This window comes from Geotrypetes seraphini, chromosome 4, assembly GCF_902459505.1.
Source record: "Geotrypetes seraphini chromosome 4, aGeoSer1.1, whole genome shotgun sequence".
Classification (NCBI taxonomy): domain Eukaryota; kingdom Metazoa; phylum Chordata; class Amphibia; order Gymnophiona; family Dermophiidae; genus Geotrypetes; species Geotrypetes seraphini.
The window spans coordinates 195,399,593-195,415,102 of record NC_047087.1 but is presented as its reverse complement, the minus strand read 5'-3'; the positions used below and the strand labels follow the sequence as shown (position 1 = coordinate 195,415,102).

The window sequence follows — 15,510 nt, the reverse complement described above, 5'->3', positions numbered from 1 at the left end:
TTTTGCCCCGATCGTGTCGGGGAGTCGGGGGGGCAAGAGGGCTTGAGCTCCCTCTTGCCCCAATCTTGTCGGGGGTGCCGCGGTTGGCTGGGGCAAGAGGGCTTGAGCTCCCTCTTGCCCCGATCGTGTCGGGTGTCGGGACCGCCAAGAGGAAGCAGCAGGACACCGGTAGGAGCTTTTACATGATGGGGGGGGTCGGGAGGCTGTGGGGGTGCGAGCGGTCCTTCAGGGTGGGGGTGCGGGTGGGAGTGCGTGCAAGCGGTCCTTCGGGGTGGGGGTGCGGGTGCGTGCGAGCGGTCCTTCGGGGTGGGGGTGCGAGCGGTCCTGCGGGGAGGGTGAATCGGACGTCGGGGGGGAACTATGTAAAAAAAATTTTGTACAACGCGCTCACGCGTATACCGTGCAAGGTTATGCACGGTTTGTAAAAACACGTATAACGCGCGCGTTATATGCGTGAAAATACGGTATTAAGTAAACCTTAAACAGAATTTTATAGCACCCCCCCTCCCCTTATTGTAAATGTATTTTCAATGGAAAATGGCGTCTAATCATTGCAATAAATTGTCAATGGCCCTCAGATCTTCTTAAAATTATTATAATTTCCTTTTTGTATGGCAATTGTTCTTTCCATTTTGTAAATATGGCACAGCGAGTTCCACCAGAAAGTATAAAGTCTACTATAATTTTTCCAATTCCTGGTGATATGTTTTATGGCGACTCCTGTCATTATCAATAAAAGTTTATTATTGCTTGATGAAATTTGATTTTTTATTCTCATTGACATCCCGAATAGAATTGTATCATATGATAGAGCTACATGATTCTCTAATAGACAGTTAATTTGAGACCAAATTGATTTCCAAAAGGCCATGATACAGGGACAATAGAATATTAAATGATCCAGAGTCCCTGCTTCAGATTACAGTGCCAGCATCTATTAGACTTAGAGCTATTCAACTTTTGCAATAGAACTGGGGTCCAAAATGCTCTATGTAACAAAAAAAAACAAGTTTGTCTCATAGATGCAGACATTGTACATCTCATTCTCCAAGACCAAATTCGTGGCCATTGAGATGCAGAAATTTGGTGCTTAATCTCAATGCTCCAAATGTCTCTAAGACCCATCTTTGGTTTTTTATTCATAAAGCCAGATATCAATTTATACCACTGTGCGGCTTGGTGTCCCAAGAAATCCGCCTGAAAGTGGAATGTCAAAGATGGGTTCAATAACTGGTGAACAAGGCCAGAACTGGACAGACTTCTATGGTCTGTGCCCTGAAAATGGCAAAAAGCACACAGGTTTGTTACACCACCTGAAGATTGAAGATTTCTATGAAAGTGTACAGGGACCCAGTCTCTCTATATGAACTCCGTGTTTGGATCTCCCTGAGGCAGAGACAAAATATGGTCTGTGTCAGGACCATACAAAACTTGAGAATTTAAGATAAGTTTTTTCAATTTTTGTGATTGTACAATATGCAACGATTGGTCGGCAAGGCTTCAATTTGAGATATTCATCTCATAAAGTCTCCTGGTCTCTGAGCATAGGCTAATACTTTGAAAGGTTTATTTATTTATTTTGAAATTGTGTTTCATTCTGGGGTAACAATTATATATGTGCTGAAAATGGCAAGGACAAATTAAGATCAAGTATGCATATGTAATATCACATCATATTTTATGTTTTGAGTCTATCATGTTGGGCAGACTGGATGGGCCCTACAGGTCTTGATCTGCCGTCATCTACTAAGTTGCTGTGTATGAAGTTAGGGCACCTCTGGCTTTAACCCATGTCTTTTTTTTCAGTCTCGGAGGACATGCTGGCTACTTACGGCTTAGAGATGCTCTTCACTGAGACTGGGAACTTCAGACAGAGTATTTCAGACATCACCTTAGTCAGTCACGAACACAGACTTCAAGCTTCACAGGTTTGTAACAAAGTTTCTGGGGCTGTGTCGCCAAATGGGGTTAGTTTGGCACATACTGAACCTCACTACTAAGCCAGAGTATGTGGAATATGATCTCGCTCTCTCACATTTACTGCTAATACTCTCCCCACGATATGCATCAGGACTTTAACCAGCTGGGAATGGCTTTTGGCTGGCTAAATGCCATTTGGTCGGTTAAGGCTAGCGGCTAGATAGACTCGCATAAAAAGCAGGTCTATCTTTTGCCGCTTTGCTTTAGCCAGCCAGCTGCTGAATATTGTCTTGGCCAGCTAAGTCTGACCCAGGTAGTCAATGCCGGTGGCCAGATACGGCCCTGGCAATGAATATCTAGGATCACCTTGGCCCATGGGAGATAGCCTTCCACGGTCTGAATATTAGGGACTCTGTGTCTAAACACCTAAACATATCTTCATGAAGAGCCACTAACATCGTCTCTGTACTATAGCCAGGATGAAAATCCAACTGCCCTATAACCAAACCCAGTAGCATAACGAGGGTAGGAGGCTCCCAGGGCAGTGACACAACCCCACCCCCATGAAAGAAGATGAGGGAGGCAGATCTCTCCTAGCCACAAGCTCTGGTACTTGGTATGCTGCCCCATTTTCTTCCCCTTTCCATCTCTTTCCCCTTCGATCTTCAACATTTACCAAGGATACAGCATCAGTGGGTACACGCACAAAGAATGTTAAATTAACAAAGGCTAATGAATAGAGATCTTGAGAAACCTGAAAGCACATTCAAGATATCTACACATTTTGAAGGGGAAAGACTGGTTGTTTGAGGAATAAATGATAGTCTTTGACTATTTGCATCTGTCTTTGAGAGAAAAGATTAATATATGTATTTTTTTTCCTGACCCGTCTCTAGTTCATCTCATTAAAGTCAAGTTGGGTCAGTGTTTTTGTGAGTGACCATATAAAATGTATGAACGATTGCTCACATTCTCCCCTTAGACGAAGGAATATAGGTCCATAATCATTGCAAATGGTAGACGGAGCCAAAGTAAGTGGGACATTGGATTCCAAACCTGGTCCTGGAGGCACCCCAGCCAGTCAGAATTTCAGAATATCCACAATGAATATTCATGAAAAGGATTTGCATGCAATGGAAGCAGTGCATGCAAATATCACCCATGGATATTCATTGTAGATATCCTAAAAACCCGACTAGCCATGGTTCCTCCAGGCCCAGGTATGGGAATGATTGGATTAGGACAGTGGTAGGCAATTCCAGTCCTCTAGAGCCGGAGCCAGGTCAGGTTTTCAGGATATCCACAATAAATATGCATGAAATAGATTTGCATCTCAAGGAGGCAGTGCATGCAAATCCATTTCATACATATTCATTGTGGATATCCTGAAAACCTGACCTGGCTCCGGCTCTCGAAGACCAGAATTGCCTACTCCTGGATTAGGATAAAGGTAGACAAGGAGTTGAAAGAGGAGCAAAGAACATAAGAATAGTCTACTGGGTCAGACCAAGTTTTTCAAGTTTTATTTAAAATTTGATACAGATGCTTATCAAATATTTCTAAGCGAATTACAATACTAAAATAGGGGAACAATAACATACATGGACAACTTCGAACAGAGTTACAATTCTAGACTGGTACAAGCTGGGAAGATGGACGAACTACAATGGTTATAGCACAAGAGAAACATATTGGGTTAGAACAACCGGGAGGGGTAAAAGCAAAAACTAGCCCGTCTTCACGGTGGCCAATCTAGGTCACCAATACTGGCAAAAAACCCCAAATAGTAGCAACATTCCATTCTACCAATCTAGGACATAACATACTAAGGACTTTACTTCCTGGAAATTGTCCAAACTTTTCTAAAAATCAGCTACACTATCCACTCTTACCACAACCTCTGGCAACGTGTTCCAGAGCTTAACTATTCTCTGAGAGAAAAAATATTTCCTCCTATTGATTTTAAAAGTATTTTCCTGTAACTTCATCGAGTGTCCCCTAGTCTTTGTAATTTTTGACGGAGTGAAAAATCATTCCACTTGTACCCGTTCTAATCCACTCAGGTCCACTTGGAGGTGAAATCTGCTTGTACTGTATTGGAAAAGTAAATGGCTCCTCCAACATCTTGATTTACTCTGTATCAAAACACAGTGGAGAAAGAAACATGAAAAAAAAAATGTTTGTGGGTACCTGATTTGGCTGTAGGTACAGAGTATGCTTGTACTTGTTTGAATGCTATACATTGCAGTGAAAATGTCCTCTTATTCTTTGCATGATATAATATCTCTCGTTGTTTTTTGAGGTTTCTTTTGAAGTTCAAGGCTTGGAATTTCTGATGGAGAGCCCAAGTGAAGGAGATAAAAACCAGGAGATCAGGGCTGGGATATCTGTCAGTCTCTTGGATGTCCAGTTGCGTCCAATTGTTTTTTTTCACGGGTATACAGATCTATTGTCTAAACTCTTTGGAAGCACTGGAAAACCTACCACCATAGTCAAGGGAAATATCCTGCTGATTGACCATCTACAGGTAAAAGCACCATCTGAAAGTGATAGCATAACAAAATATAGATTTTAGTTGGATCATTTGATTATTGCTCCAGATTGCAAGTGAAATGTGTGTGCAACCAAATGAAATCCTTGATCTAAAACCAAAAAGAGCTTTCTGTAGTGGAACTGTGATTTGTTGAGGGTAATGTGTAAGGAGAGTCCTAGTCTAAGCCCAATTTCAGGCAACATTTTAAGTGAATTTTATAAAGATAAATACACATACGTGTAGATAGGGGGGGGTTTCTGAACTAGGGGTAGAGAGAGGGTGGAGTGAGCTGTAGACCAGCAGCAATGGAAGGGCCACCAGTAGAATCTATGGCTGAGGTGGTGATCTGGGGGTGAGAGGGAGGGAGATTTAGTCCTTTACATTGGCTTCCATTTGAAGTGAGGATTGTTTGTAATTTGGTTGCGTATATTACAAAGTTCCAGAATGTTCAGTAGATCTTTTCTCTATTAATAAATCTCAACGTTCTTTACGTAATTTCACTTTTTTGGGTATCCTTCAGTAAAGGGCAGTACAGTGTTCCCCTGGTCATTCGGTCGGCGGTTCGCGGTCCCGGTCATTCACAGTATTTTCTAACCGCAAACCGCCGACAAGGAGAGGGCAGCGGGAGAGGCACAGTGCGCAGTGGTCGCTAAGAAGGCGAATAGATTGCTTGGTATAATCAAGAAAGGTATTACAACCAGAACAAAAGAAGTTATCCTGCCGTTGTATCGGGCGATGGTGCGCTCGCATCTAAAATACTGCGTCAAGTTTCAAGTTTCAAGTTTATTGGTTTTTTATAACCCGATCATAAAACAAATATCTGACCGGTTAACAATAAAAATCTAGATAGGAAAGAAAGAAATATTTAAATGTGTTGGGAAAGATTAGTGAGAAAAAATAGAAACATTTAAAACATATGGACAAACCTGACAGTGAGGGTAATTGGGAAGGTTGGGAAAAAGTTACATAATCTTAGAAGAAATGAGATAGAGGGAAGGGATATAACACAGGGGGCGGGGGTGCCTGGTATGAGAGATATACTGTGAGAATGATAATTAGATTGAAGAAGAAATCAACAAGTGGACGAGAAAAAAAAAAGAAAAAAAAAAGATTAAGATTTAGCATAGGCATCTTTAAATAGGTAAGTTTTAAGAAGAGTCTTAAATTTTGGTAATTGGATTTCGTCCCGAAGAAATTGGGGGAGAGAGTTCCATAATGTGGGTGCAGTTATGGCAAAGTTAGTAGTCCTGGTGTAGAAAGATTCTTTTAGAGAAGGAATGAAAAGGAGTTTTTGATCAGATGATCTTAAAGAACGAGAAGAACTTTGGGGGATTAGAAGTTTATCAAGAAACAGGGGCAGGTGAGAGTGTTTGATTTTGAAAGTAAGTAGTATGATTTTATAAAGTATCCGATGAGTGACGGGGAGCCAATGAGCCTCTTTGAAAAGAGGAGTGACATGTTCAAATTTGCCAACATTGTAAATGAGTTTAATAGCAGTATTTTGAATAAGTTGCAGTCGCCGAAGTTCTTTTTGGGGAAGTCCATTGAGAAGAGAATTACTATAATCTAAGTGTGAGATGACTAGGGAATGAATTAGTATGGTAATCGAGTCGGAAGTTAAAATAGATCTGAGGGAGCGAATGATACGTAGTTTGAAGAAACAAGTTTTTATAACAGAACTAATGTGATCGTGAAATGTAAGTTCACTATCTAGGAAGACGCCTAATAATTTTATTTTGGTTTCCATACGTAATGGTGTAGATTTGATGTAAATTGTTCCAGGTATTATTTCAGATTTTTTAATGGGGAGAAGAAGACCGCAAGATTTGTCGACATTGAGTGAGAGTTTGTTAGAGAGAAGCCAATCACTTAAGATAATCAGTTTGGCATTTAGATCGGTAATATCTGAAAGGTTTGAGGTGTTAATCGGGTATAGCAACTGTATATCGTCAGCGTAAGCGAAAATAGAGAAACCTAGTGATTGTGCGAGAGAAAGAAGAGGGGATAGAAAGATATTGAACAGTAGTGGAGACAAGATGGAGCCCTGAGGGACTCCAAAATTTTGGATTACTGAAGAAGAAATTTGGTTTTTTGCATAAACTTTGAAGTTTCGCTGATGAAAATAAGATATGAGCCAATTAAGGGCGTGTCCTGTGATGTTACAATCTGACAGTCTAGATAGTAATAGAGAATGGTCGATGGTATCGAATGCCGCAGATAAGTCGAGAGAGATTAGTATAACCGATTTTAGGTGGTCGTGAAAGTAATGTATTGTTGAGATGAGACCTAGTAATGATAGCTCGGTGGAATGTGAAGAGCGAAAGCCTGTCTGATATGGATGAAGGGCATGTGTTTGATCAAAATAATCGGATAGTTGAGTGTGAACAATTTTTTCAGTAACTTTAGAGATTAGAGACAGATTTGCGATAGGACGATAGTTATTAGGTAAAGAGGGATCAGTGTTATATTGTTTGAGTTTAGGGAAAACTAGTGCAGTTTTCCATGATGTTGGAACTTGACGTTCAGAAAAAGATTTAGAAATCATCTCCCTTATGTAAGGTCCAAAAAAAGAGAAAAATTTTTTAAGTAAGTGTGGAGGAAAGGTTTCGATTATATTGTTAGGAGAGTTTATTGAGTGTAGAATGGTGGATAATTGGGAAGAAGTGGGTACTTTAAATTGAGAGAGAGAACTGAGGGGCAAGAAGGATGAATCAATATTGTTCGCCATACCTTAAGAAGGATAAGAACATAAGCAATGCCTCTGCTGGGTCAGACCTGAGGTCCATCGTGCCCAGCAGTCCGCTCACGCGGCGGCCCAACAGGTCCAGGACCTGTGCAGTAATCCTCGAGAGGGTTTAGAAGAGAGCGACACATTTGATAAAAGGTATGGAAAACCTTTCATACGCTGAAAGATTGGAGAAACTGGGGCTCTTTTCCCTGGAAAAGCAGAGACTTAGAGGGGACATGATAGAGACTTACAAGATCATGAAGGGCATAGAGAAAGTGGAGAGGGACAGATTCTTCAAACTTTCAAGAACTACAAGAACAAGAGGACATTCGGCAAAATTAAGAGGGGACAGATTCAGAACCAATGCTAGGAAGTTCTTCACCCAAAGGGTGGTAGACACCTGGAATGCACTTCCAGAGGGTGTGATAGGATAGAGAACAGTATTGGGGTTCAAGAAAGGATTAGATAATTTCCTGAAGGAAAAGGGATAGAAGGGTATAGATAGAGGATACAGGTCCTGGACCTGATGGGCCGCCGCGTGAGCGGACTGCTGGGCATGATGGACCTCTGGTCTGACCCAGCAGAGGCACTGCTTATGTTCTTATGAGAGAGCAGCCAGAGCACCGGTGAGTGCAGGAAATCACTCGTGGTATGCTCCAACCGCCTCTTCCTGCACTAAGTTGGGCCTTATCCAATCAGGAGCTGCTTTGAAACTCTGCCCCAGACCCCACTCCCATAATAGTACTAATTGTAACACTATTTTTTCCATACATTTTTCATATATACATACAATATAATCGTATTAACAACACATAATGGTTAACCACAAAATTAAACTACACAAAGCACACTGTATGCTTCTCAACATTCATTCCTACCAGAACATAGATAACCCCTATGCAAATACGGGATCAAAAACTAAAAGTACTAATATATACAAACGAAACCCTAAGATGCAAGACTCTGCATGCAGTACAACCCCAGAGAAAAAGAAACAAATGCATTTCTTCCTGAACAGTGCAAAATATAGACAGCAGATGTAAATTCTCAAAATTGACACAATTCAATCACTAAATTGAAAATAAAATCATTCCCCCTACCTTTGCCTGGTGATTTTGGTTTTCAAACCTTCTTTTCCCAGTCTCTGACTGTACTTCCTTCTTTATCCCAGGACAAGCAGGCAGCATATTCTTAACACATGGGTGACGTCACCGACGGAGCCCTCGGTACGGACCTTTTTAACTAGAAGTTTCTAGTTGGCCGCACCGCGCGTGCGCGAGTGCCTTCCCGCCCGACGGAGGAGTGCGTGGTCCCCAGTTTTTTCGTTTCCGCGGAGCGAAGAAGACGCGTGTGTTTTTTCAACGGCCGTTGAAACCACTTTTTGCCTTCCCGCTCGCGCTTTTTTCCATTTTTTTATCTTCCTTGCCTTCGGGTTTCGTTTTTCTTTGCTTTGTAAAAAAAAAAAAAAAAAAAAACTTTGCTTTTTTTCCCCTTTTTTCGTTTTGCCCCGGCGGGGCCTGTTGCCATTATACAGGCCTCGGGGTTCGATTTTGCGGAGGCCGTTTTCCCCTTCATGCCCCCGCAGGTCGGTTTTAAAAAGTGCCAGCGGTGTGCACGCCCGATCTCCCTCACTGACCCACACAATTGGTGTTTGCAGTGTTTGGGTCCGGAGCATCGGGCGGACTCCTGCACCCGCTGTGCCACTCTTCAAAAGAGAACCCTTAAAAACCGAAGAATTCAACAAACTCTCCTCTTCGGCACCGGGTCGGCGATGGACTCCTCGACATCGACAACGGTACCACAGAAATCGGCACCGTCTACCTCGACACCGCCCGACCCCACATCGGCGTCTCTGGCGCCAGGTAAGCTGGCTAAGAAGCCTTCCTCTTCCCTCGAGCGCCCTCCAACTACGGTGGCGACGCCGACCTTGCCGGCATCGCACCGGTCCCGCAAGCGCTCCGCCCCGATCTCGGTGAGTGCCTCGTCATCGGCCTCCTCATCGCCGGGGCGTGGAGCGGCATCTAAGGAACCGAAGAAAAAGAAAGCGGTTCCGATGCCACCCCTAGATGACCGTATCTCGGCCATCTTAAAGGTTCAACTCCAGGAACAATTGCAGCAGCAACTCAAACACCTGTTGCCCACTATCCTGGCACCGCTCCTTCCGGTACCAGACCGGCCCGAGCCCCGTACCGAGCCCCCGGTATCCACCCCTTCGGTACCCATCAACACTTCCATGCCGATTCTTTCGGCTGAGCAGCTCCATGCCCATCCAGTGGTTCACTCCCATACCACATCGGATCCTCCTCGGCACCAAGCAGTGCGTCTTTCTTCCCGGGACCGGGATCGACGCCGGTCTTCCTCTCCTGGTACCGTTTCGGTGCGTTCTGGAAAATCTTTATCCAAAACCCGCCATACCTCACCTTCCACCCCGGTGTCTCGACATGCACCAGAGGTCCGGGACCCTGACTTATGGGAGGAAACTCCTCTCGGTACCGAGGAGGATCCCTCCTCATCTGAGGAGGACCCGTCGGCACCCGATGCCACCTCCAAACCGGAGCAGTCCTCATTTTCTAAATTTCTGAGGGAAATGTCTGCAGCCCTGTCCCTTCCTTTAGAATCTGACTCAAAGAAGTCTCAAGCCTTCCTGGAGGCTTTAGATTTCGAACAGCCTCCTAAAGAGTTCCTCAAGCTCCCCGTGCATGACATCCTACGGGAGACCTTTTACAAAAACTTAGAGAATCCCCTTACGGTATCGGGGGCTCCACGTAAACTGGACAACCTCTATCGAGTTATCCCTATTCCAGGGTTCGACAAGTCTCAATTGCCCCATGAGTCCCTTCTTGTTGAATCCACCTTGAAAAAGACTCAGGGCTCCAGTGTCTATGCCTCTACCCCTCCTGGCAGAGAGGGTAAGACCATGGACAAGTTTGGCAAGAGGCTCTACCAGAATGCCATGCTGGCCAACAGGGCGAACAACTATTCCTTCCATTTTTCGTTCTATATGAAACATTTGGTCCAACAGCTGTCTGCCCTTCAAAAGTACCTGCCGGAGCGCAAGGTCCCACTGTTCCAACAGCACATCTCTGGCCTTCTTCAGTTGCGCAAGTTTATGGTCCGCTCGATATACGACTCATTCGAGCTCACCTCCCGTGCCTCTGCCATGGCCGTTGCCATGCGCCGCTTGGCCTGGTTGAGAGTCTCCGACCTGGACATCAACCACCAGGACCGTCTAGCCAATGCCCCCTGTCTCGGGGATGAACTTTTTGGAGAGTCACTGGATTCCACCACCCAGAAACTCTCCGCCCATGAAACAAGGTGGGACACCCTGATCAAACCAAAAAAGAAGGCTCCGCCTGCCCGACCTTATCGACCTCAGTCATCTTATCAGCGCAGGTTCTCAGCCAGGCCACTCAATCCGCCTCCTCAACAACCTCGGCGGCCCCGTCAACAGCAGCACCATGCCCAGGCTCGTTCTCAGGCCACTCAACCCTCCAAGCCTCTTCAGCCTGCTAAGCAATCCCAGCCCTTTTGACTCTTCTCTCCAGGGCATAGCCAGTCATCCACCCTCGCTACCTCTTCCACAACCAATCGGAGGTCGTCTCACCATTTTCTCCAGCCGTTGGGAGGTCATCACATCGGACCAGTGGGTCCTCAACATCATCCGCCACGGCTACTCTCTCAACTTCCAGACTCTTCCACCGGACAACCTTCCCGTAGAGTCTGCTTCACACTCATCTCAAACCCCCCTCCTCCTGAGGGAGGTTCAATCCCTCCTCCTTCTCAATGCCATCGAAGAAGTACCTCCAGATCAAAGGGGTCAGGGATTCTACTCCCGCTACTTCCTGGTACCCAAAAAGACGGGAGACCTCCGTCCCATTCTCGATCTCAGGGACCTCAACAAGTGTCTGGTCAAGGAGAAGTTCAGAATGCTCTCCCTTGCCACGCTCTACCCTCTTCTTTCTCAACACGACTGGCTATGTTCCCTGGACCTCAAAGAGGCCTACACTCACATCTCCATCAATCAGAATTCTCGCCGCTACCTGCGGTTCCAGGTGCTGCACCACCACTATCAGTACAAGGTGCTACCGTTCGGCCTCGCTTCCTCACCCAGGGTCTTCACCAAGTGCCTTATAGTAGTGGCGGCCTTTCTCAGGTCTCACAACCTCCAGGTGTTCCCCTACTTGGACGATTGGTTGGTGAAAGCACCTACGTCTCAACTTGTGCTACAGGCTACTCATCACACCATCTCTCTCCTCCACCTCCTGGGGTTCGAGATCAACTACCCCAAGTCGCATCTGCTTCCCACCCAGCGACTTCAGTTCATTGGAGCAGTTCTGGACACCACACTAATGAGGGCTTTTCTCCCCTCCGATCGTCAGCAAACCCTGCTCCACCTCTGTCGTCAGGTGCTCCTGCATCCCTCCATTCCTGCCCGTCAGATGATGGTCCTCCTGGGTCACATGGCCTCGACGGTGCATGTCCTTCCTCTGGCACGTCTCCACCTTCGCACACCTCAGTGGACCCTCGCCAACCAATGGTCACAGACTACGGATCTTCTTTCTCATCCCATCTCTGTGACATCATCTCTTCAGCAATCTCTCCAATGGTGGTTGAACTCCTCAAATCTTTCCAGGGGTCTACTTTTTCATCTACCCCCTCACTCTATGATCATCACCACGGATGCGTCCCCCTATGCGTGGGGAGCTCACCTAGGAGATCTACGCACCCAGGAACTTTGGACCCCACAGGAGCGTCGTCATCACATCAATTTCCTGGAACTCAGAGCCATGTTCTACGCCCTCAAGGCTTTCCAACATCTCCTCTGTCCTCAAGTCCTCCTCCTGTGCACAGACAATCAAGTCGCCATGTACTACATAAACAAGCAAGGCGGCACCGGATCTCGCCCCCTTTGTTTGGAGGCTCTGCGCATCTGGACCTGGGCCACGGACCGCAATCTCTTTCTCAGGGCGGTCTATATCCAGGGCGAACAGAACTCCCTGGCCGACAATCTCAGCCGCATCCTTCAACCTCACGAGTGGACGTTGGACCCTCCGACTCTGCTCTCCATCTTTGCTCGATGGGGCACTCCGCAGGTGGACCTCTTTGCAGCACCTCACAATCATCAACTGCCCCTCTTCTGTTCCAGACTCTTCTCTCCTCACCGTCTGGCCCCGGATGCATTCCTGCTCGATTGGAGGGATCGGTTCCTGTATGCCTTCCCTCCACTTCCTCTGATGTTGCGGACCTTGTCCAAACTCCGCAAGGACAACGCCACCATGATTCTCATCGCCCCTCGGTGGCCTCGCCAACACTGGTTCTCCCTCCTGCTCCAACTCAGCTCCAGGGAGCCCATTCCTCTTCCTGTGTTTCCTACTCTACTTACGCAGCGGCATCAGTCTCTACTGCATCCCAATCTGTCTTCGCTCCACCTGACAGCTTGGTTTCTCTCGGGCTGACCTCTCCAGAGAATCTATCTCAGCCGGTCCGCCTCATCTTGGACGCCTCCAGGAAACCGGCCACCCTCCAATGTTACCATCAGAAATGGACCAGATTCTCCTCGTGGTGTCTCCGGCATCATCAGGAACCCACCTCCTTAGCGGTGGAAACTGTATTGGAATATTTGCTCTCGCTGTCCAATGCTGGCCTCAAAACTACCTCCATCAGAGTCCACCTCAGTGCCATCACTGCGTTTCATGAGCCTATTCTCGGAAAACCCCTCACGGCTCATCCTCTGGTTTCCAGATTTATGAGAGGGCTCTTCAATATCAAACCGCCTCTCAAGCCTCCTCCTGTCGTCTGGGACCTGAATGTGGTTCTCTCAGCACTCATGAAACCTCCATTTGAGCCTCTTGCCACAACTTCGCTCAGGCTCCTTACCTGGAAGGTGCTTTTCCTAATTGCCATCACCTCTGCCAGGAGGGTTAGCGAACTGCATGCACTGGTTGCCGACCCACCGTTCACTGTTTTTCACCATGACAAGGTTGTTCTGCGTACCCACCCTAAATTCCTTCCCAAGGTGGTCTCGGCTTTTCACCTCAACCAGTCCATTGTGCTGCCCGTCTTCTTCCCTAAGCCTCACTCGCACCCTGGGGAACAGGCGTTGCACACGCTGGACTATAAGCGTGCCCTTGCTTACTACCTTGATCGTACCAGAGCTCACCGTACATCCCCTCAGCTATTTTTGTCTTTCGATCCCAACCGTTTGGGTCGTCCTGTCTCCAAACGGACCCTTTCAAATTGGCTTGCTGCCTGTATTGCATTCTGCTATGCTCGGGCCGGTCTCTCACTGGAAGGTGCTGTCACGGCCCACAGAGTCCGAGCTATGGCTGCTTCTGTAGCTTTCCTCCGTTCCACGCCCATCGAGGAAATCTGCAAGGCTGCCACTTGGTCCTCAGTTCACACGTTCACTACTCACTACTGTCTGGATGCCTTTTCCAGACGGGATGGTCACTTCGGCCAATCGGTGTTACAGAATTTATTTTCATGATGGCCAACCATCCCCCCTCCCTCTTTGTTAGCTTGGAGGTCACCCATGTGTTAAGAATATGCTGCCTGCTTGTCCTGGGATAAAGCACAGTTACTTACCGTAACAGGTGTTATCCAGGGACAGCAGGCAGATATTCTTACGTCCCACCCACCTCCCCGGGTTGGCTTCTTAGCTGGCTTATCCTAACTGGGGACCACGCACTCCTCCGTCGGGCGGGAAGGCACTCGCGCACGCGCAGTGCGGCCAACTAGAAACTTCTAGTTAAAAAGGTCCGTACCGAGGGCTCCGTCGGTGACGTCACCCATGTGTTAAGAATATCTGCCTGCTGTCCCTGGATAACACCTGTTACGGTAAGTAACTGTGCTGTCTGTTCTCTTAACTGTGTATCCATTTGCTGTTTTTCTCTCCTTCACTTTCTGCCATACATCCATCTTTATGGAACAAAACACAAAAGACCCCACATACTGGGCAAGTTTCTCAAATAATATCATCATATAACATTTAAAGGCTTTAAAATATTTAAATGTGTTCATAAGCTCTTCAGCAAGGCGCCACAGCAGCGGTACAACGTCACTGGAAAGGTGCTTGAATTTTAATCATAACACATTGCATGGAGCAAGAATACTTGCTTCTACTGGATTGGCAAATGTTATGCCTCTACAAAAGCTGTTTAACAATAGACCACTTATCTGAAAAAGTCAGTTTACGGCTCCAACACAGTCTGTGTTTCGCTATGCTACCTCAGGAAGCCGGAAGGATAAGCTTTTTATATTGATTTTATTTGCAGTGTGCAATGCCTGAGTCCTTTGGTCTACACACTTGATGTTGAAAAAAGACGCCCTGGGCGTAGACCAAAGGACTCAGGCACTGCACATTGCAAATAAAATCAATATAAAAAGCTTATCCTTCCGGCTTCCTGAGGTAGCATAGCGAAACACAGACTGTGTTGGAGCCGTGAACTGACTTTTTCAGATAAGTGGTCTATTGTTAAAAAGCTTTTGTAGAGCTCTAACATTTTTCCACTCCAGTAGAAGCTCGAATCCTTGCTCCATGTAATGTGTTATGATTAAAATTCAAGCACCTTTTCAGCGACGTTGTACTGCTGCTGTGGTGCCTTGCTGAAGAGCTTATTACATTACATTACATTACATTAATGACTTCTATTCCGCCTGTACCTTGCAGTTCTAAGCGGATTACAACAAAAAGATAACTGGACATTTCCAGGAATAGGAGTACAATTAACGACGAAGGGCCTAATACATTTTCAGGAAGAGGAATACAGTTAAAGGCGTTAGGTCTAAATCACATTTTGAAGGGAGGATCCTAAGAAGGGGAGAGAGGGGGGAAGAGTGTGGTTAGGAAATTAGGATGTATTTCTTGAATAGTATGGTTTTGATTTCTTTTCGAAAAGCTTTGAGGTCAGTTGAAGCTGTCAGTAGGTTGGTGATGGAGGGGTCCAATTTAGCTGCATGTGTTGCTAGTAGGTTGTCGTACATCTTTTTGCGTTTAGTGCCTTTATAAGGGGGGTAGGAGAAAGGGGACTGGGTTCTCCTTTGTCTGGAATAGAGGTTCCTATTTAGGCGGTTGTTTAAGTGGGAGGGTGCCGTTCCGTTTAATGTTTTGAATATTATGCAATATAGCTTAAATTGGATGCGGGCTTGTATTGGAAGCCAGTGTGAATCTAGGAAGGCGTTGGTGATGTGGTCAAATTTTCGAAGGGAATAGATCAGTCTGAGGGCAGTGTTCTGGACAGTCTGTAGTTGTTTTAATAGGTAGGTGGGACAAGGAAGGTAGAGGATATTGCAATAGTCCAGTAGACTTAGGACTAGGGATTGAACTATG

The 15,510-nt window shown here is 46.1% G+C and overlaps 1 protein-coding gene across 2 annotated transcripts in view; it reads left to right on the top strand.

The window, feature by feature from the left end:
* The window catches only part of LOC117359446 (microsomal triglyceride transfer protein large subunit-like), a 166,877-nt gene that overhangs the window by 128,459 nt on the left and 22,908 nt on the right, over positions 1-15,510 (top strand). For both annotated transcript variants that reach the window (XM_033942239.1, XM_033942240.1), the window contains exons 14-15: positions 1,807-1,928; positions 4,223-4,447. In XM_033942239.1, coding sequence (XP_033798130.1) covers positions 1,807-1,928; positions 4,223-4,447 — 347 coding nt within the window. The remainder of the gene's footprint in view (positions 1-1,806; positions 1,929-4,222; positions 4,448-15,510) is intronic.